Genomic DNA, 23021 nt, shown 5'->3' on the forward strand with positions numbered 1-23021 from the left:
GTGGTCGACTTCCTTGGTGGTTTTGCATTGCTTTTCCTATAAAAACCCCAACTGACCAATGTGGCTTTGGTTCATCATGCTATTGAGTAATCAGAAAAAATAACAAATAAAAAGGAAGCTCCATTAGGAATTGAGTTCATAGCTATTACAATTTTATTGATTTACTGACAATGTTTATATCCTGCTTTTCCGCCTGCCAGTTGACCTGTAAAGCAGCTCTAGTGACCAAGAAAGTTCACTTTGTCTTAAGGCCGCTTGTCGCAAGTAATGTCTTTTGTCTTCAATTTATTTGATTGTTTGTTTATTTAACTACAGATGTTAGTATGGTTAGAAGTATCCAAGTATCTAGCCTTTCTTTCTGTGTTGGCTACTTCTAACTGTTGTTTTTAATCCCTCATTGTTGCATAGAATTTAGTTTCCATGTCCGTTTGATTTCAGTGAGATGGAGGATGTAATGTATAAATTCATGGAATCAGTGAATAAATTCATGGAATCAGTGGTTAAAGGAAGATAAATCATTGGTTAATAGTCATAAAGGCTATATGGAACTTTTGTGTTCAGAGGCACTATGCCACTAAATGCAAAATGCAGCGGCCAGATTGGTAACAGGGACCAGACAGTCCGAACATGTAAAACCGATTCTGGCCCACTTGCACTGGCTGCCTTTATGTTTCCGAGCTCGATTCAAGGTGCTGGTTTTGACCTATAAAGCCTTACACAGCTTGGGACCACAATACCTGATGGAACGCCTCTCCCGATACGAACCCACCCGTACACTACGTTCAAGATCAAAGGCCCTCCTCCGGGTGCCTACTCCGAGGGAAGCTCGGAGAATGGCAACAAGGGAGAGGGCCTTCTCAGTGGTGGCCCCCAAATTATGGAATGACTTTTTTGACGAGATGCGCCTGGTGCCAACACTGTTATCTTTTCGGCGCCAGGTCAAGACTTTCCTCTTCTCCCAGGCATTTTAGCATGTGTTTTATATTGTTTTAAATTTTTAAATTGTGTTTTAAATCGTTTTTTAAAAGATGTATCTTAAATTGTATTTGTTTTTAGTTACTGTAAACCACCCAGAGAGCTTTGGCTATGGGGTGGTATACAAGTAAAATAAATAAATAAATAAATAAATAGATAAAGGCTATATGGAACTTTTGTGTTCAGAGGCACTATGCCACTAAATACCAGTTGCTGGGGAGCCACAGCCTGGAGGACTCTTGCCTTCTTGCCCAGCTTGTGGGTTCCATCGAAACATCTGGCTGGCCACTGTAGTTCTGGGAAATGGGCTGCTGGACTGATCAAGCAGGGCTCTTCCTATGTTCTTATATCCTATGATTTATACCACATGTGACCTCCCTAATGTGTGCATTATGGATTGTTATTTTTACCAAAAACATCTTAGATTGAAACTAGATATTGGGCACATTTGCACGTAATGATCAGTTTCTGGCATGTTGTGATTTACTATGAATGAGCAGCATGAGGGTGTATGCTTTCTGATTGCTTCTGCTTCATTCCTACCCTGGTGTGAACATAATGAACAAGAACAAACCAGAAAACCTTAGCTTCTCATTATTTCTGAGGCAGGAATCATAGCTTGTTTCTCCCTATCCCTACCCTAAACCATGGTTTGTGGTTGGCTTTTGGAAGTTGGCTTGTTAGAGAGCAACAAATAATGATCCCTGGTTTGGAAATAATGGGAAGCCACGGCTTCCTAGTCTGCTTATCCTGGAAGAGGAGCAAAGTGGAAAATGCTCACTCATGGTAAATAACAATTAGCCAAAAACCTTGGCTAATTGTTTTGTGTGAAGTCAGCCATTGTGGCGCACGCACGCACACACATACGCGCACACACACGAGTTGCACCAAAAGCAGGAGCTCAGTGTCTCTTTCCCAATAATGCCTGATAATGCAAAATGTATGACATAATGTTACCATATTGCAGGTAATAACCAATGAAATGGAGGGAGAAACTCGCAACCAGTGATGTGGATTTTCTGGAAAATTCCAAATATAGTTAGTTTAAACAAGCCATCCTGAAACTGGGAATTCTGAGGCTGGCTTGTTTAAATTAACCATAGTTAATGTAAACCACAATCCCAAGTTCAGATGAAATTACAAGCCATATTTAAGGGAAATGAACAGTAAAAGCTTGTGAAGTCCTCCTCTCAGCTGTGCAGGGAGGGGAGAGAGATCGCATGAGACCGAGGCTTATTAGGACACATGCACATCAAGCTAAATAAATTATGGTCTGCATTCCCTTCTGAGTGACCTCTCGGGCCACATGCCAGTAGTGGGCAGGGCCAGAGGCAAAAGTGGGCAGAACAATGAATGTAAATTTTACCTTTGTGCAGTAGCCTAGTTTCAATGCATATTCTATCCTCCATCTAAGCAAGCAAGAGTCATTGTCATATTTGAGCCAGGCAAACATTCTGAAGGAGGGAAGGAAGTAAGGCTAGGGAGTGGGTGTGGGCTGCGGAGAGCCCAAAGAGCCAAATAGAGAGGCCTGAGGTTTCCCACCACTGTGCTAAACCATAGGTTAGCAAGATATGCAATTGCAGCCATGGTGTTACTAATTAATTTTATGAAAGTGCATTACTAACAGTGAGAAAAATAGGCAGAAAAATCTAGTCAAGGGAAATATTCCATTCTGGAAGTTTTCCATGGAAAACTTTGCACTCCACATCCCTGTTCTCAGCATGATGACACCATGTCACACATTTTCTTTTACTGGATGTTAGAGGTGAGAGACAAGGAAGACATGTGGAAAGGATAGGTGCTTTTTAAAGCAGTCACCATGTATGTGAAGTAACATCTAGTTTTAGCCACAATATCTAGTCTCTTCTCCTGAGAGTGCTCCCTCATTTACAAATGGAGCGTTGTTTATTTGATATTGTACCAACACAGGACCTTAGAAGAATGCTTGAATTGTCTTTCATGAAAATGGTCCAATGTTCCCTTTATTTGTTAGGGTGAATAGTATAGCATTTGCAGGACCTTCAGTTTCCTTTTGCAAATAACTCTGAGAGTAGACTTTCATTTACTCTTGTACAGTTCATACATATAAATGGATGAGATGAATTCTCAGATTATTTGAATCTCCACACAAGCTCGACCTTTCCATTTATTGCTTCTTATATTTGTCTTGCTTCAGCAAATGGTTCTACAGGAGTTGGGAATAATTACATGGCATAGACGCTACTAGCTGCCTTTGCTACTGTTTTAGGACTTCTTCTTTAGAGAAGAAGATTGACCAGTGATTTCCCAGTGGACCATGTTCTGTTTCTGGTGGACTACCTACTATCTCCTTGCTGAGATTCTTACGAAGAATGTTGGACTATGTCATCCTTGATCGAACTGAGCATGGCAGCTTCTTGTGTTCTTAAGGGTATATTATTTGGATCACTTAACCCAGATTAGTTTATGCCTTAACAGATCCTGTATAGGCATTAGTGTTTTATAAACTTTAAACACATGTGGATGAGGCCCTGGGGATTCTAGGCTACACAAGACTGAAGCTACTCCACTCCTGTTTTTAAGGCAGAGCCATAACAGAATTTTGGTACTCTAGCCGCACACTCCTAGGCATGTTGCACAGAAGTAAACCCCATTGAGTTCAGTGGGATTTAATTCTAAGAAACTGCATAGGATTGCAGCCTGAGTTCTGCAGTGGTTGCTTTGGTTAGTCCTGTATACATTGAGAGCTTTGTGAATTCATATTTCAGCCTAAAGGTGCCCTTATAAATATTTTATAAAGTGTATCAATAATGAATAGATGTTTTGAACGTGTTGTAGACAGGACAATGTCAGAAGGAAAAATTGAAAGCCGGTCAAAAGACATTGTACAAGAATCGTCCTGGGCTCTGTGACAACTGGTTAATCTGTCATGGAAAATGTCTGCACAATTTGTTAATGAACAGCATAAAGACTTTGTTAATGAACAGCATAAAGACTGACCTGCTTTTTATGTAAAAATAGATCATTGGGAGATATCTAGGGTTGCCATATTGCCCAGTTAGCTAGGTTTTACCAGCATTCTAGCTATGCTACCTGGTGCCCGCTTAGCTCATTCAGTGGCCTGGATTCCCAGCTTTCCTTTAAAAAAAAGTCTCTAGTTCTTGTGGATCCAGAGATAGAAGGCAAAATGTGAAGGCAGTTTTCTGCTCATTTTGTGAGAAATCAGCCTACTCCCGCCTTATTTATTTATTTATTATTTGATTTATATCCCGCCCTTCCTCCCAGCAGGAGCCAGCAGGAGCCTTCCATTGTTCTTAGCCAATGAGGGACACCACAGCTGTCCTGGGCAAATCAAGAATTTTAGTCAGCTTTTCTGCTGCATATGCAGAATCTAGGAAGTTTAGAAAACTGCACATACTCATTTGATCAACACATTTAGCTCTACCCCTTATCCATAGACTTTCTGGTTGAGTCAGAAGGAAAAGCAGCCTTCATCTCAATTTCGTCTGTGTCTCAGGGTATGTGTCTTAAGTGGTGAATGCAATATAAATGTCAGCCTGCCATCCTGGAGGATGGAATAAAGGGATTTGAACCCTCCCTGAATAAATACATGATATAAAAGCAAGTCTCTCTGTAGAAAACGCTGAGGTATTAGCATTTGCATTTTTTGGTCCTGCCTCCACCATGTTAATTGGTGCTTACTCCCAAGGAAAGGTGCGCTGGAATGCAGCCTTGCTCATCCTGTTCAGCCTGGCAGAGCCTCTGTTCAGTAATTTAGAAAAGGCTAAAAAGTGTTGTTTAATTACAGTCAGCATGGATTTTTCACATTCTGCAATGGTAAATTGAAAATACCCGCCATTCTGATGCTTTCCATAAACTCATTTCAAAACAAAACATTACAAAACCTATAGTCCTGAACTCAGAAACGCTTGCTTAACAACCTTCTCAATTTTCATGGCAATAAACAAAACAGAAAGAATCCAAAGTCTAAAGAAAGAGAGAGAAAACCCAGACTCCTTTGGGACTTTTTTCTGTCAGAGTTCTCGTAATCTGCTGAAATTCATTAAAAATCAGCCATGTTCACAGAGGACCTGTTATCCTGTTACTGACCTTGCCCCATCCTCTGACCTTCATCTTTTGCAGTTTAAAAGTTAAAAATATGCCTGGCTGATTTTTACTTAATGTAATACATTTTGGCTTGAACTCGATGATAATGTCGGGCATGCTCAGTACAAACCAACTGTCAGTGTTCTAAAAGCCAGACTCACAGCTGCTTGGCTTGCCTAATCAGGGGCCACACCCACACCAGACTTTGATTTCATGTGAGACAGTCATGGCTTCCCTCAGGGAATCCTGGGAAGTGTAGTTTGTGAAGGGTGCTGAGAGGAGACTCCTATTCCCCTGAGAGAATGGTTAACAGTCAGCCACTCTGACTGAAGGTCTGTGAGAGGAACAGGGCATCTCCTAGCAACTCTCAGCAACCTTCACTAACTACACTTCCCAGGATTCTTTGGGAGAAGCCATGACTGTCCAAAGTGAAATAAAGATCTGGTGTGGATGTGGCCAGGGACAGCTTTGGTTTAAATTTGGCTGTGCCCACTGTAGAATAAAAAGGTGGGGGAAACGCTGAAAAGCAATGATACTGTTCACAATGTTTTCCTTTTGGAAAGGAAAGGGGCTTCCCCTCTCTCCAGTGCCCACACATTCAATTTCCTCCTCTCCCCCTCCTCCTACCCTCCCTCCCCCTCCCCCAGATCAGTGTTGTATTACTACCTGGGAGACCGGGTTTGAATCCCCACACAGCCATGAAGCTTACTGGGTGACCTCGGGCCAGTCACTGCCTCTCAGCCTCAGAGGAAGGAAATGGTAAAACCACCTCTGAATACCATTTACCAGGAAAACCCTATTCATAGGGTCGCCATAAGTCAGGATTGGCTTGAAGGCAGTCCATTTCCATTTTCAAACATGATTGCACAGAAATAAATCCCATTGAACTCAGAAAGTATGCAACTGATCAAACCCACCCTCCCTTCTCCTCCATCCTATCCCCTCCCTCTTGCCCCTCCCCTCCCCCTCCAATTCCCTCCTTCCCCCTCCCCTCCCTGTCTCCCTCCCCATGGTCAGTTTTACCTATCTTAAGTGTGATTGCACGGGAGTAAATACCATTGAACTCAATAAGCATGCAAATGATCAAACCTGCCCTCCCCTGCCCCTTCCTTTGCCCCTCCCCCTCCTTTCCCTCTCCCCTCCCTGTCCCCCTTCTCTCCCCTTCCCCTGCTCCTCCTTCATGGTCAGTTTTACCTAGCCTAACCATGATTACCTAAGAGTAAATCCCATTGAAATCAATAAGCATGTAAATGATCAGACCTGGCTTTCCCCTCCTTCCCCTCTCTTCTCCCTTCACCCTCCCCTCATCCTTCTGCCTCCTTCCCTGCCCACTCCAGCTGTCCCTCCCTCTCCCCGGTCAGTTTTACCCATCCTAAGCATGATTTCATGGGAGTAAATCCCACTGAATTCAATAAACATGCAAATGATCACATCTGTCCTTCTTCTCCCCTCCCCCTCCTGCCTGCTCCCATCCCAGTCCTCTCCTCTGCCTTTCCACACCTCCCTCCTCCTCCTCCTCCTCCTCCTCCCTTTCCCATCCCCATACCCTGTAGCCAGTTTCACCTATCCTAAGCATGATTTACAGGAGGGTAAATCCCACTGAACTCAATAAGCATGCAAATGATCAAAGCTGTCCTCCTCCCCTCCCCCTCCTTCATGCTCTCCTCCCCTCCTCCCCTCCCCATCCCCTATGGTCAGTTTCACCTATCGTAAGCATGATTTCAGGGGAGTAAATCCCACTGAACTCAATAAGCATGCAAATGATCTATCCATTCTCGGCAAGCTTGCACAGGATCCCATTTCTTACCTCCTGGATTAAAAAGCAGAGAAATTCACTAATAGGCAAAAAACCTTGCGATTTAAGAATGTACCTATATCATACAGATATTTCTATCAAACTTTAAAAAGCAGGGAGATTGGGCAGCTATAGTGAATGCACTAGGGGAGCAGGAGACCTGATCTCCTCTCTGAGATATTGGACTGCCCTACAAATTTGTCAAAATGCAAACACAATTTGGGTTGGTCTTTCACAGTCCAATCCATTTCCTGTGTAGCTTGGAAGAATTTGGTAATGTGCCTCTGAGCATATGGTGAGTGGTGGCAATATCTGCAATCAGCCCAAATAATAGAAAGAAGACATGTGCTTTGCTGATCTTGTTTTAGCAGGGAGGAAGCAACATTATTAAGACGTTGACATAGTTGAGATGGTCACTTTAAATATGTCTGATTTCCTTTGCAATTTTAGTGAAGTTTCCTATAGGAAATCATTGTCTTTTGCTTCTGTTTCTGTGAATATGTGAAGTACAGCAACACTTTGCAAAATTTATGTTAAAAAAGCTCCAAAAACAATTGTGGAATAATGGCACTGACTATTCTGCAGAATAGTCTCCAGTGGACATGAGGAGTGTCTCTGTTTGCACAAGATAAAACAGTGGGAGGTGAAATATATTCTAGCAAAATTCTAGGTGTGCTCTATGTTTTTAATTGACCATGCTCACCTTGCCTTAAATGAAGTGGTTTAAACCTAGCAGGCTGAAAACACGCATCTTGGATTGGTTAAGTTTGTTTTTTCCAACAGCTAGAGTCATTGCTGAAGTAGCAACATATTGTAATCACTCTGATTTTACATCAAACTGCAGTTTCAGATTCAATTGTTAATGCACCCAAAATAGAAATAGAACATAACCTCCAATTTGAAAAACAAAAGGATGTCTGCACCATCATATGACATTGACCAATAAAAAGGCTTTGAAATTAATAAAAATAAATTTCACAGATTTCTAGGATGAATAATGAGGGAAATAAAATTTTCCAGATTAGATTCTCTGTAGAAACAATAGTAACACAAGAATGAAGCAAAGTAAGAAGAACACCAGCAAACATACAAAAATGTAATTCTCCATCTCTGGAGATGGCAGGTGTTGCCACCACTCACCATATGCTCAGAGGCACATCGTTACCCAATTCTTCCAAGCTACACTGAAAGTGGATTGGACTGTGAAAGACCAACCCAAATAGTCTTTGCATTTTGACAAATTTGTAGGGCAGTCCAATATGTCAGAGGAGGTCAGGTCTCCTGCTCCCCTGGTGCATTCACTATAGCTGCCCAATTTTCCTGCTTTTTAAAGTTTGATAGAAATATCTGTTGGCTATAGATACGTTCTTAAACCGCAAGGTTTTTTGCCTATTGAAAATGAAATGGACTGCCTTCAAGTCGATTCCGACTTATGGGCAACCCTACGAATAGGGTTTCCATGGTAAGTGGTATTCAGAGGTGGTTTACCATTGCCTTCCTCTGAGGCTGAGAGGCAGTGGCTGGCCCAAGTTCAGCCAGTGAGCTTCATGGCTGTGGGGATTCGAAACCTGGTCTCCCAGGTGGTAGTCCAACACTAACCACTATACCATACTGGCTCTCTTTTTGGCTGTTAGTGAATACATATCCCCCATGCATCCCCCACTGCATACACACACACATCCATCCATCCCTGAGGAGGAAATGAAGTAGGGTGATCTTCGTGGGGAGATGCCGGACAGTCATTTTGAAGGGCATGTATTCATGCTTGCCTATTAGTGAATACATATCCTTCAAAATGACTGTCCGGCATCTCCCCACCGAAGATCACCCTACTTCATTTCCTCCTCAGGGATGAATGGGTTTGTGTGTGTGTGTGTATGCAGTTGGGGATGCAACCATTCCCCCCCCCCTTAAGACCAATAGGAATGGAAAAATCAACCCACACTCATCAGTTTGGGAAAAGTTATTTGCTTACTATATAGTATATCTTGCTCTTGGTGCTACATGTCTGCTCCCTGGCAGTAGCTGAAATCCCTTATTCCTAATGTCAAATTAACAGAGGTGACCTTAGAATTTAGTGCTGTAAAATGCACTCAGCACATACTTAGAGGATCCATTTTCTTTATTACTATTTCACATATTCAAACCCCAATTCTTGATTTTGCAAGGACTGGTGAAAATTTCCTTTGTTTAAAATTTGAAATGAAAATGATTTGTTTGTAGCTATCTTCTTTTATATAGCCATATTTCAAACTTTATATATTTTTTTATGAAAACCACTTTGGGAACTTTTTGTTGAAAAGCAGTATACAAATATTTTTACTACCACTACTATTTTTGGCAGGAGTCCATATACACTGTATGCTCAAAATAGTCTGAAGTTCTGGCAAACCTTACTGCACACCAAGGTTCTGTTCTTTCTAGTGGCATATTAAATACTCTGAAGATAAAATACATCATTCCTATTTACTTGCAGATCTTCAATTTACTGCTCACCATAAGCATAAGCTTGCGTGTCTTCAGGTACTTCAGACTTGTGCAGGAGTATAGTCTGTGTTGGAAAGGACTCTATGACAGCATTGAGGCTACACTAAAATCAGTGGACAAGTCCATTGACTTCAGTGGGTCTCCTCTTGAGTATGACTTAGTTGAATTTCACCCATTGTGTTTATAGTGTCTCAAGACTCTATAGGATTAGATTTATACCTACATGGCAAAGACTTTTATATTCTCCACACCTTTTAACATCTTTTTAATGCTATCTCAATATTAGTTCATTTAGGCTCTTGCAAATTGATGGGGATTAGCTGGTTGTACCTTGAGCGTGGGTGTTTTAGCTCTTTTGTGTGATTAAATTATTTATGCAATATTGTTTATGTGTTGACATTTGTTAGTTTATTTTGTGCTTGGCTTGATTATTAGTTGAATTGTTTGTATTTTATACATTTTTACTTTTGTTTTAGATGTTAGTCTTGTATGTTGCCTAGAGACTTATTGTATGAGGCGACTAATAAATAAATACATGTAATCTTTATGCTCGATTGCTTTTAAATGCTGTTTTTATTTGTTGCTAGTTTTATTGTTTCTGCAATTTTTTTTATTGATGTAAAGCTGTCCTGGGAACATTATTTTGTTTTATGGGCAGCATATTGTTGCGTGCCACCCCAGTCTCCGAGCGGTGAGAGATCTTCAGGGGTCCCTGCGCTTACCCAGGGGTTTGATTTCCTTGGAAAGAAGGTCAGCAGAGTCTATGGTGTCTTTATGAAATATGGCTTATTTATTTACACACATTCCAACCTGAGCTTAAGATGGAGGGGTTCAAGGCATCAACAGTCCAATATCTTGCTTTCCGTCAGGCTTACAGGAGGCACCCTAAAGCCATGGTGCAGGGAGCTAGCCTCTCTGTTTGTCTCCAGTTCTCAGCCTTTCCTCGGACTCCACTGAAAACACAAGCCACTCTTTGGTCTCAGGAAGTCAGGGGCTCTCCCGAAGAGTTTCAGTAACAATAGTATCTCCCTTGCCCAGTTAATGGGCACTTGATAGGCCCATTAACTCACCTGGCCACTCTGTTAGACTAACAAAGGAAATTCATATGACCAGCAGAGCAGGTTCGGTGCAGGGTTCCAAATCAGAGTCTGGTAAGGGACTCATAGAAATCATCCATCTCAATCCCAAACCCATAACAATATAAATGTTATTATGAACAACTAAACACATATCTAGCTGCTGAGCATGTGAACTGAGTTGACTAAAAAGCATTGTTTTTGTGCTAATGATAGCAAAGTTCTGTCTATAGTGTTTTAATCTCTGTGGGTGTGCTGTGTTGTGTGAACCAGCCCTAAGTTATGCCAAAGGTTTGAACAGCTTTGCAAGCCTTGTGAGGAAAATTAGAAATCAATAAATAAAATAAAGTTGAGGCCATGAAGGCAAAACATCACTGGTGTTGGCAGCTACTGAACCTCTGTCTTCTCCCATGATCTGATTATGCCAGCTAGTTTTGCAGTTACTAAATAAAAAGGTATATTCAGCGTGAACAGCAAAATTAAAATAAATTCACTAATAGGCAAAAAAACCTTGCGGTTGAAGAATATACATATAGCCCACAGATATTTCTATCAAACTTTAAAAAGCAGGGAAATTGGGCAGCTATAGTGAATGCACCAGGGAAGCAGGAGACCTGACTTCCTCTCTGAGATAATGTACTGCCCTACAAATTTGTCAAAATGCGAACACAATTTGGGTTGGTCTTTCACAGTCCAATCCACTTCTCTGGACGGTTGGTTAAAACACATACTATTCAAATGCTGTTAAAAATGCCTGGAGAAAAGGAAAGTCTTGACCTGGTGCTGAAAAGATAAGAGTGTTGGCACCAGGCACACCTCATCAGGGAGATCATTCCATAATTTGGGGGCCACCACTGAGAAGGCCCTTTCCCTTGTTGCCATCCTCTCTCTCTCTCTCTCCACTTTGAACTCTCGATTCTCTCTGTTTTGTGTATCGCCATGACAATTTAGAGGGTTGTTAAGCGTTTCTGAGTTCAGGGCTACAGTAGGGCCACGCTTCCCGGCGCTTCACTTCCCGGCGTTCCGCTAATGCGGCGGCTTTCATTCCCCGTTTTAAAGCCGATTTTGTGCTTTTGTGTCATTTTGCGGCATTTTTGCACGACGTGCCCCGTTATACTCAATGGGGTTCCGCTTTACGGTGATTTCCGCTTTACGGCAGGGGTCCAGAATGGAACCTGCTGTATAAGTGGGGCCCGCCTGTATAAATTTTATAAGGTTTTGTTTTGAAATGAGCTTATGGGAAGCATCAGAATGGCATGGGGGTATTTTTGATTTAACATTGCATAATGCAAAAAAATCTATGCTGACTACAGCCACTTTCTTGGCTGTATAATACATAGCATCCTAAATCTAATTAAGAAGCTGTGTGTGATATTTCTGAGGTTGTGAGGAATGATCTTTTAAGGTAACAGAGCATGCATGTTGAATTTGAACTTGCTATTGTGTATTAGAATGTATATATTTAAAATAGTCATTATATATATTCTTAGGGCGCAATCCAACTGCTATTTATGCCGGGCTGATGGGAGTTGGATATGGCGGACCCTGGCTGAGCTGGCTGGGTCCCGGCTCAGCTGGGTCTGGGCTCAGCTGGGCTACACCAGCAGAAGCCCCTCATCCTGGCTCAGCCGGGGGTCCACCAGGGTAGCCAAGCCCAGTGAAAGGGGAGTCAGCGGAAGCCGGTGGAAAGGCTGAAAAAGGGGCATTCTGGGGGCATGTCAGAGGAGGGTCTGGGGGGGGACTTGGGCCACATCCAACTCATGTTCAGAGCGCTCCTGCAGGTTCCTATCCAGACAAAAGTTATGCCGGGAAAAAGGTTGGTCTAAGAAAATAATTGCAATGGAAGTTAATGAAGAGCACTTACTCCCTAGTAGGGGTATTTGTGAGAGCTGGCTTTTACTTTCCAGTCCCTGTGCGCAGCTCCTGGATGAGCTGGTATTCAGCTGCCCTGAAGGCTTCCGAATGGCAGTTGGGTGCAGTGAACCTTTCCACCAGCTCCTTTTGCGTGGGCTCCCCTTTTGCCAGCTTCCCCTGAGTCGGATTGTTCTCCCTGTTCTTGAACTCATTTTTGAAATCAAGAACAAAAATGTTGTATGTTCCCAGGCGTAAAATGCAGAGAAGCAGGGCCATTTACAAATGCCATGCATATATACAATGTGTGGCTTTTTACCCTAAAAAGGTTAGGATTGTCCATTAATTTTACTAATCAAAATGAAAACTTATTCACAAGCGTGTGATAAATAATCCTACTTGTGTGGTTTGGTAATATATTCACAGTACAGATAAATGAAGTTGACCTTAATATGTTAGTGATTTGTTAGTTTCCTATGCTAAAAAGATGAACCATTTTGTTTAATTTTCAGTTCATTGCTGTGAGTTTCCTATGTAATTAACCCCTGATCATAAAGCTCTACTTGATCCTTCAGCCCTGTCTATGTTAGAAAATTTCATGTGAGGGATTACATTTGGAAATAGATGGAAAATAAAACTGCTAGAATTATGCCATTTACGATGCAACCACATTGTAGTATTCCAGAAGCCACATCTCAAAAAGTATATTGTAAAGCTGAAAAAGGTGCAGAAAAGGGCAACCAAAATGATCAGGAGACTGGATTGTCATAATCATTGTTATATGCTAGCTCCAAATTTTATTTTGGGGAAGGGGCAAAGGAGGGAGAAGAGAGACAAGACAACGGAAAGAGAGCCAGAGAGCCAGTGTGGTGGAATGGTTAAGGCACTGGACTATGACCTGGGAGACCAGGGTTTGAATCCCCACTCAGCCATAAAACTCACTGGGTGACCTCAGGCTAGACATTGACTCTCAGCCTAAGCTACCTCACATGGTTGTTGTGAGGATAAAATGGGAGGGAAGAACCATGTACACCATATTGAGCTTGTTGGGGAAAAGTGGGATATAAATGGAATAAATCAATAAAAATATATAAAAATAAAATGAATGTAGAGGCAGCATGTGGTTGCTGGGGGACAAGAGTGAAGGACTTTAGCCTTCATGTTCTCTTTATGGGCTTCACAGAGGCTGGAGGGGAAAAAACCCTTTTGGTCTGAACCAGCTGCAGCACTGGAGGACTTGAGAAGACCTGCCCTGGGAGTGGGTACCTGAGCATTTGGGTGCTTGCTTGCTCACTCCTCTGAGTTGCTGTCTCTTGAGACAGCTGAGGTCCCAGATAAGTGCTGCAAGGACTGGGAACCCCTGCCTGACCCTGATTCCAGAGAGAGGCTGCAGTTAATCTTGCAGCCTCTTGTATCAGCTCCTGGCTGGGTCACAGGGCATAAAAGCCCGGCTGTCCTTGAGACACCAAAGGGAGTTGTCCCTTGGGGATCCCCTTAGGGAGTCCTGAGGGTGAGGGCCCGGGTCCTATCCCCTTCAATTTTTTTTAAACCAATCTAGAGGAGATTGGTAGTGGGGAGGGCGTATGGCACATGTGTAGTTCCTGCAAAGGGTGAGAGCCTGTACAGTGAACTGAACGATAGGAAAAAGTTGCCAGATGCCTTCACAGTGAGAGTCTGCAACTGGCAGAAGGCTGGCCCTCCCTGGATGTGAGACAGGAGGGGAGTAGAGGTGTCCTGTGTGAAAGATATTGTGTGGGTCTGACTGTTCCCAGTTCTCTCAGAGGCCCACTGGAATAACTGGTTCAGGTAGGCTTTGTTATTGGGCTCTTGTTGTGTCTATACCAGGTGTTTAAGAGGAGTCTTTCTTTCTCAAGTAGCCGTCCAGGGGAGCATTTCTGTATTGTCAGAGGTTTGTTGACATCAACTGCAGGAAATTGAATTTTAGACCCTTCGGAGACCCACTGTGAATTGTTTGCAAGGCACTTTGTAGTAAAATTGCTTCCCTCCATAGAAATCTAGTGTAGCCCCCAGTGAGGTGTCCAATGCAACGTCTGCTGCAACTTCTTGGGATCGGTTTCAGTTGATGCTGCCTGATGACGTGGGCAAGGTGCTTGCCAGCAATGTGTCCTCTTGACCCTTGCCCTTCTTGGCTTATTAAAGCTTGCCAAGGGGTTTGACTTAGTTGATCTAAGGTGTGGTTAACGCATCGTTGCAGGAGGGAGTAATTCCAGCCACCCTGAAAGAGGTGGTGATCTGACCACTCCTGAAAAAGCTCACCCTGGACCCATTGGTTGGTGATAACTACTGCCCGGTTGCAAATGCCCCCTTTTTAGAGAAGGTGATCAAGAGGGTTGTGGCACAGCAATTGCAAGTACTCTTAGATGAAACAGAATGTGTTGACCCATTCCAGTCTGGGTTCTGGCTGATGGATGTCCTCTATTGGGAGAAGGGCAGAGGGAGTGCAACCCTGTTATTCTTACTTGATCTCTCAGCAGCTTTTGATACTACTGACCATGGTATCCTTGTGAACTGACTTGGTGAGATGGGTATCGGAGGGACTTTTTTACAGTGGTTCCAATGCTGTATCAAGGGTCGTTTTCAGAGAATAGCATTGGGTGATAGTCTTTTGGGGCCCTGACAGTTGTGCTGTGAGGTGCCACAGGGTACCATCTTGTCCCCCATGCTGTTTAACATCTATATGAACCCCTTGGGAGCAGTCACCAGGAGATTTGGGGTGAGGTGTCAGCAGTGCTGAGTCTGAATCCTAGCAAGATGGTGCCACTGTGGGTTGGTGGTTCCTGCGTTCGGATAATTTGGGAACAGCTGCAGCACAAGGGGACTGAGGAAGACCTGCCCTGGGAGTGAGTATCTGGCATCTGGGTGCTTGCTACCAGATCCTTTGGGCTGCTGTCTGTCCAGACAGCTGAAGTCGCTGGTAAGTGCTGCAAGGACTGGGACCCCCTGCCTGGCCCTTGCTTCAGAGAGAGGCTGCAGTTAATCTCACAGCCCCTTGCAACAGCTGCTGGCTGGGCCAGGAGGCATAAAAGCCCAGTTGCCCTTGGGGAGCCCCTAAGGGAGTCCCGAGGGCAAGGGTGCTACCCCCTTTTTATTACTTTTTCTTTCTTTTTTTAGTTTGTTTTCTGTTAAACCAGTCTAGAGGAGATTGGTGGTGGGGAGGGCGTGTGGTGCATGTGTAGTTCCTGCACAGTGTGGGAGCCTGTGCAGTGAACTGAATGAGAGGAGAAAGTCACCAGATGCCTTCAGAGTGAGAGTCTGTAACTGGCAGAAGGCTGGCCCTCCCTGGGTGTGAGACAGGAGGGGGAGTAGATGGGCCCTGTGTGAAAAAGTTTGAATGGGTGTGACTGTTCCCAATCCTCACAGAGGCCTACTGAGATAATTCGCTCCGGCAGGCTTTGTTGGTGGGCTTGTGTTGGGCCCATATTAGGTGTTTAGGAGGAGTCTTAGTACGGAGGAACATGGGTGATGCCACCCCAATTTCAGTGATTACGGACAGAGGGAAATATAGCCATGGGGAGGTGGTGAATTACGTGAGAAGGCGAAGGCAAGGCTATGTGCCCCTTGTTCCTTGCTGCCACTCCTCTCATGGTTTGGTTCCTCGTAGCTCATCTGCGGTGCCCACTGGCCTGTGTGTGTTGTTGTTTAATGCCAGATCGGTACACAATAAGACCACTCTCATCCATGACTTGATTGTGGATGAAGGTGCCTATTTGGTGTGTATTACCGAGACCTGGGTGGGTGAGCTTGGAGGGGTTGATCTGACCCAGCTTTGCCCACCTGGATACTCGGTGCAGCACCAGCACAGGCTGCAGGGACAGGGGTGGGGGAGGAGTTGCTGTGGTCTACAGAACTTCCATCTCTGTCACCAGGAAACCACTTTGTCTTGGAGCTGGCTGTGAGGGCCTGCACCTGGTGTTGGGCCGAGGAGAGAGTAAACTAGGGTTGCTGCTGGTGTACCATCCACCCTGCTGCCCAGCAGCTACTCTGACCAAGCTGGTGGAGGTCTTCTTGACTGTGGTGTTGGAGGAGCCCAGAATGATAGTGCTGGGTGATTTCAATGTCCATGCTGAGGCTGCCTCTAGTGTTCCAACTCGGGACTTCATGCCCTCCATGATGAGTATGGGGCTGTCTCAACTTGTTACTGGCCCAGCACATAGGGCAGGGCACACCCTCGACTTGGTTTTTGCTCCAGATGGAGGAAGGGGTGGTCTGGAGATATTGTTATGGTCAGATCACTTCCTGGTGAAGTTTAGACTTATGGCTCTGATCCTTCCCTGCAGGGGTGGTGAACAGATTAAGATGGTCCGCCCCCGGAGACTAATGGAATCCACAGGATTCCTGAATGCCCTGTGGGAGTTCCCAGTAGATACAGCAGGTGACCCTGTTGAAGGGAGTGGTTCCAGCTGACTTGAAAGAGGTGGTGATCCGACCACTCCTGAAAAAGCCCACCCTGGACCCATTGGTTTGTGACAACTACCGACCGGTTGCAAATACCCCCTTCTTAGAGAAGGTAATTGGGAGGGTTGTGGTACAGCAACTGCAAGTACTCTTGGATGAAACAGATTATCTTGACCCATCCCAGTCTGTGTTCAGGCCTGGTTATGGGACTGAATTGTACTTGGTCGCCCTGATGGATGACCTTTATCGGGAGAAGGACAGGAGGAGTGCGACCCTGCTATTCTTACTTGATCTCTCAGCGGCTTTTGATACCATTGACCATGGTATCCTTCTGGGCCAACTGGGTGAGATGGTTATTGGAGGCACTGTTTTACAGTGGTTCCAATCCTATCTCCAGGGTCGTTCTCAGAGAATAGCATTGGGTGACTGTCTTTCGGCCCCGTGGCAGCTGTGCTGTGGGGTGCCGCAGGGTACCATCTTGTCCCCCATGCTGTTTAACATCTATATGAAGCCCTTAGGAGCAGTCACCAGGAGCTTTAGGGCGAGGTGTCAGCAGTATGCTGATGATACCCAGCTCTATTTCTCCGTAATATCTGAATCGGGAGAGGCCATGCAAGCCCTGGACCGCTGCCTGGACTTGGTGATAGGCTGGATGAGGGCCAGTAAACTGACTCTGAATCCTAGCAAGATGGAGGCGCTGTGGGTTGGTGGTTCCCGAGTTCGGATAATTGGTCAGTTGCCTGCTTTGGATGGGGTCGCACTCCCTGTGAAAGAGCAGGTCCGTAGTCTGGGGGTGCTCCTGGATCCATCTTTGTCGCTAGAGGCCCAGGTGACCTCATTGGCTAGGAGTGCCTTTTATCAGCTTTGGCTGGTGAGAAAGCTGCGGCCATATCTGGACCGGGATAGCCTGACCACTGTTGTCCATGCACTGGTAACCTCTAGGCTGGATTACTGTAATGCACTCTATGTGGGACTGCCCTTGTGGTTGGTCTGAAAATTGCAGCTGGTGCAAAATGTGGCAGCAAGACTGCTCACTGGGGCAGGGTGTCACCAACATGTCACCCCACTGCTGAAAGAATTGCACTGGCTGCCCATTTGCTACCGGGCCAAGTTCAAGGTTCTAGTTTTCGCGTACAAATCCCTATACAACTCGGGACCAGGATACCTGAAAGTCTGTCTTACCCCTTATATACCCAGTCGATCACTGCGCTCTGCAGGTGAGGGCCTCCTGCAGATACCATCTTATCAGGAGGTTCATTCTGCACAATATAGGAGACGGACCTTTAGTGTGGCGGCACCTACCCTGTGGAATTCCCTCCCTTTGAATACAGGCACACCCCGCTTTAACATACGCAATGGGACTGGAGCGTGTATGTAAAGTGAAAATGTACTTAAAGTGAAGCAATTATGTACTGCACTGAAATCACCACTAGATGGCAGCGGTGTCATGCCATTAAGTGTCCGTAATTGTGAAGCACGCGTGCGTTAAGCAGGGTATGCTGGCGTGTGGAGCATGTACGTTATTGCAAGGCGACGTTAAGTGAAGCGACATTAAGTGGGGTATGCCTGTATTAGGCAGGCGTCATCTCTGCTATCTTTTCGGCGCCTTTTGAAGACTTTCCTCTTTCAACAAGCCTTTTAAATTGAGACCTATCCCAGTCTGCATCTGTGTCAGAATTGTTTAATATGTTTTTTAATAATGTTTTTAACCGTTTTTTAAGGTTGTTTTTTTTAAATGTTTTTAATGCTGTTTTGTTTTAATGTATTTTAAGAGCTGTTTTTATACTGTTTTAAAGTGTTTTAGTGCTTTGTTCACCGCCCTGGGCTCCTACTGGGAGGAAGGGTGGGATACAAATTAATTAATTAAATAAATAAGATAATTGGCCAGTTGCCTGCTTTGGATGGGGTCATACTCCCTTTGAAAAAGCATGTCTGTGTTCTTGGATCCATGTTTGTCACTAGAGGCCCAGGTGACCTCAGTGGCTAAGAGTGGCTTTTACCAGCTTTGGCTGTTTCTGGACTGGGATAGCCTGATGATTGTCCATGCCCTGGTAACCTCCCGGCTGGATTACTGTAATGTGCTTTACGTGGGGCTGCCCTTGAGGTTGGTTCGGAAGCTGCAGCTGATGCAAACTGCAGTTGATCACTACGCTCTGCAGGTGAGCGCCTCTTGCAGATACCATCTTACCAAGAAATCTGTTCCGCACAACATAGGAAGCAGACCTTTAGTGTAATGGCACCTACCCTTTGGAATTCTCTCCCCTTAAATATTAGATAGGCACCATCTCTGTTATCTTTTCTGTGTCTGCCGAAGACCTTCCTCTTTCAACAAGCCTTTCAAATAGAGAACTTATCCCGGTCTGCGTCTGTGTCTGTGTTGGAATTGCTTTTTAATGCATTATTAAAGCTTTTTTTTAAAAGATGTTTTTAAAGATGTTTTGTTTTAATATATTTTAAAGTCTGTCTTTATGATGTTTTAAAGTGTTTTTAGTGGTTTTGTTTGCTGCCCTGAGCTCCTACTGGGAGGAAGGGGAGGATAAAATTCAAATAAATAAATAATAAACAAACCAGCAAGGATTTTAAAAACTACTATGGCTTTCCCCAAAGACTTACAGAAATTGGAGTGTATGAAATACGAAGAATTCTAGCCCCACCCACCAAAGAACTGCAGGTTTCTTCAGCAGAGGAAAGGATTGTTAAACTGTAGCATTTGTTAAATAAGTGTGAGATTTGTTTAATTGTTTCTGTGGTGTGGAAATGCCCTTCACTGGTTATGCCTGAGAATGGAGGATGCCTATAACTCCAAAAAAAGTGTGCAACTTCATTAATTTTCAGTGCTTTGTTGCTATTTACAATCCCTCCTCTTAGGCATCTTCTCATTTCTCAGCCTTCATATGCACCATCATTTGCATCTTTGTCTGCTCATGCACAGCTCTTCCTGGAGAAGCCAGGATGATATGCATTGGAATTATTTGTAATAATTTGGTTTTTGAATTAGTTTTAAAGTGGCATTTATTTTTAATTGCTCAGATTTTGTTTGGGTTGCTACCTCAATACTTTTAAAAGGTGCCATATACAGCAAATGCTATATATTATTACACAGTGGGCATGGCACAGATATAAAAGTGGGAAATATATTAACTTTAAGTTTGCTGTGTTAGGACTCATTGCTGTGACTCTTGATTGCTATGGCACATACTAGTTGAAAAAGATTGCTAGTGGGCTTGCAGAATGATCTTTGCAGTTGTAAGATTGATGAACTTGCAAAAGTACTGAGATTTCTAAAAGAACACTACTAAAGATATTTTTTATGAATTTTGTTTTTGCAGCTATTGGTGAATTTGAAGATCTAAGAGCAAAAAATAAGAAAACAAGAGAAGAGGTGTGTACTTGTTTTCATATGAAATAAAATATTGTGTAATTACTGATTTTTACGCACCTTGCTGAAGACAGTATTTACCTTTCTTACAAAGGTTTCAAGGGTGGGGAAATTGATCTGGTGAGCAGCCAAATCCTTATCTCACCTACCCTTCACAGGCCAAATCTGACAGGTGGGTACCTGTCAATCACCTGATCTGCAGACTTGAAGCCATATATATAGGTTAAATAGAGTGAAAAAGGAGCAAGTGAGTTGATCCCTAGGGTTCCTTTTTTCTATATGCATTAGGGTCAGCTAGGTGGGCTGCCTGGCCATGCAACATCTATTTTGGTTTTTTTGTTTTGCTCTTAGCAAACAAATCAGAAGTGTCTACATAATTTAACTATTTATCTTGAAGCTTTTAATGATTAGTTGGCCAAATAAAAGGCATTGGCTGAAATAGGCCTGGTGCTAGCAGGTAACCAGCTTGGGCACTGGCTGAGGACCCCTGGTGCTGATAGGGGCCCCTGGTGCTGGTGCTGGGTGGGCATAGCTCCTGCTCTGCCAGCCACACTAGCATTTTGCAACTGTAAACCTCAGATGTACCTTTGCTGATGAGCTTCTGACAGTTGAGGGACAAACTTTGGATAAGGTCTGGTATACAATCTGGATTGTGCTCCCAATCCAGATTGCACGGAATTCTTGCTGAAACCACCCCCATCTCTGGCCCGGTTATTTGACCTGCACCTGCTTTTTCTTTGGAAACAAAGTAGCCAGTTTAAGGTTTTATATATATATATTTGTATTATTATAACATGTATTTTGGTTCTGAGCTTCAATTAAAAGGCTGCATATATGATCTCCCTGCTTAGGATGGGTATTGAAGCTACTTGTGACATTGAGAGTGGATACATGTCAGTGGACAGCAGTCCTTAAATGTCTACTCAGAAGTAACCCCATTAAGTTTATTGGGACTTACCCCAAAGAAAGTGTGTATGGGATTGCACCCTAGCCCTCCTAATGTATTTTTAACACTGTGCTTTCATGATGACTTGTGTTCATTATGATATCGGGGCAGTTATACGTGGTCCTGCTTTTGATACTGTTTCCACATGCAAATGTTTTGGAGTTGCTGCTTTGTTTCCAATCAGTGCATGTCCTGTATCTTCCTGCTGAAATCCTGTATGTTCCAGTTTGGTTTTCTTTGCCCTACTTTCCTTCTGCTGTAGAACACAGTAACCCTCCAGACAGCAATTATGTGGTATCATTTGGGAAGTATCACAGAACAACTAATAAAGAGTAATGATGTGTGGATGGTCCAGTATAAATCCACCAGTAATGCACTATTATTGTATTAATGACATGTCTTAGCTACCAGGCTAAGTTCTGGGTGCAAGTTTTGGTGTACAAAGCCCTATACAACTTGGGACCAGGATACCTGAAAGACTGTCTTACCCCTTATATACCCAGTCGATCATTACGCTCTGCAGGTGAGGGCCTCCTGCAGATACCATCTTATCAGGAGGTCCATTCTGTAAAACATAGGAAACTGATCTTTAGTGTAGTGGCACCTACCCTGTGAAATTCCCTCCCCTTAAATATTAGACAGGCACCATGTCTGCTATTTTTTTGGTGCCTCTGTTATGTTTTTGGTGCCTTCCTCTTTCAGCAAGCCTTTTAAGCAGAGACCTTATCCCAGTCTGTGTCTGTGTTGGAATTGCTTTTTAATGCGTTTTTAAAGCTTTTTAAAAAAATGTTTTTTAAGCTTTTTTTTAAAAAAGATTTTTTAAAGAATATTTTGTTTTAATATGTTTTTAAGGATGTTTTGTTGTAGTATATTTTAAAGTCTGTTTTTATGATGTTTTAAAATGTTTTTAGTGCTTCTCTTTGCTGTGCTGGGCGCTTGAGAGGAAGGGAGGGATATAAATCTAATAAATTAAATAAATAAATGTTGTCCAATACACCTGCAAAAAAACCCACACAAGTCTGGAGGGGCCCTTAGACTGGCACAACATGTTTGCCTTCTAACTTAGTCTGTTGATATGAGAGAATTCCCCTTTTAACTATAGCTGACATTGCCCATGTTTAGTTCAGATAAGAGACTCATTTCTCACAAAAGGTTTCAGCAGATAGCAGTAATACAACTACTTCCTTATTTACATAGTAATTTTAGACTCTCAGCAACACCACAACGTGCATCTTAGATCAGGAATCTTATCCTGCTCGTAGGCTGGATGGCATTTATTTGCAAGCCCACAGACACACAGTGACTGTTTTCTGCTTGTGCCTATTGTGGCTACTCTTGTCAGTGAACAAAATAATCTGAACCAGTTTGCCATGCAAATCTACTATTTGCAGGCCACCTTGGTGATGTGTGAGTTGAGCTGTGGTATGCAAAAGTGGCTTACTAAAAATATGCCAGGACCAGGACCCTCCTCCAAGGGATGGGGCCTTTTCCATAACCTCATGCTGTGTGTTGGAAATTTAGCAGGAGGCCAGGGTAAATCCCTTGCCTGCCTATCCAGCTGCAAGGTTGGAGCATGTTTTGGCTATGTGCGTGATAATGCTTGGAGCATCTGGCAAGTGCAGAAATAAGCCAGATGCTCTGAAATGGATGAGGGGAACAGAAATGCCAGATACTACTACTACTGCTTGCACAGGCAAGTAGAATAACACTGTCTACCCATGAGCTACCATGCTAAGTTCAAGGTGCTGGATTTGGTGTATAAAGCCCTAGATAGCCCTATATGGTGCAGAATGGCTCTCCTGATAAAATGGAGACTGTAGTGATCGACTAGGTATATAAGGGATGAGGCTATCTTTCAGGTGTCCTGGTCCTGAGCTGTACGGGGCTTGGATTCATCAAAATCAGCACCTTGGACTTAGTCTGGTAGCTAATTGACTGCCAGTGCAACTCTTTTAGCAGGGGGTAACATGTTGGTGATATTCTGCTGCCCGAGGTACTTGGAGCTCCTAG

The 23021-nt window shown here is 43.6% G+C and overlaps 1 protein-coding gene across 5 annotated transcripts in view; it reads left to right on the forward strand.

Annotated features, from left to right (window-relative positions):
- Positions 1 to 23021, forward strand: part of SHTN1 (shootin 1) — a 168777-nt gene that overhangs the window by 10371 nt on the left and 135385 nt on the right. For 4 of the 5 annotated variants that reach the window (XM_061635887.1, XM_061635884.1, XM_061635885.1 and 1 more), the window contains exon 2: positions 20016 to 20068. The exons of the other annotated variant lie outside the window; for it this stretch is intronic. In XM_061635887.1, the coding sequence (XP_061491871.1) occupies positions 20016 to 20068 (53 nt within the window). The remainder of the gene's footprint in view (positions 1 to 20015; positions 20069 to 23021) is intronic. 5 annotated transcript variants of the gene reach the window in all.

The sequence above is a fragment of the Rhineura floridana genome, chromosome 7, assembly GCF_030035675.1.
Source record: "Rhineura floridana isolate rRhiFlo1 chromosome 7, rRhiFlo1.hap2, whole genome shotgun sequence".
Taxonomy (NCBI): Eukaryota; Metazoa; Chordata; class Lepidosauria; order Squamata; family Rhineuridae; genus Rhineura; species Rhineura floridana.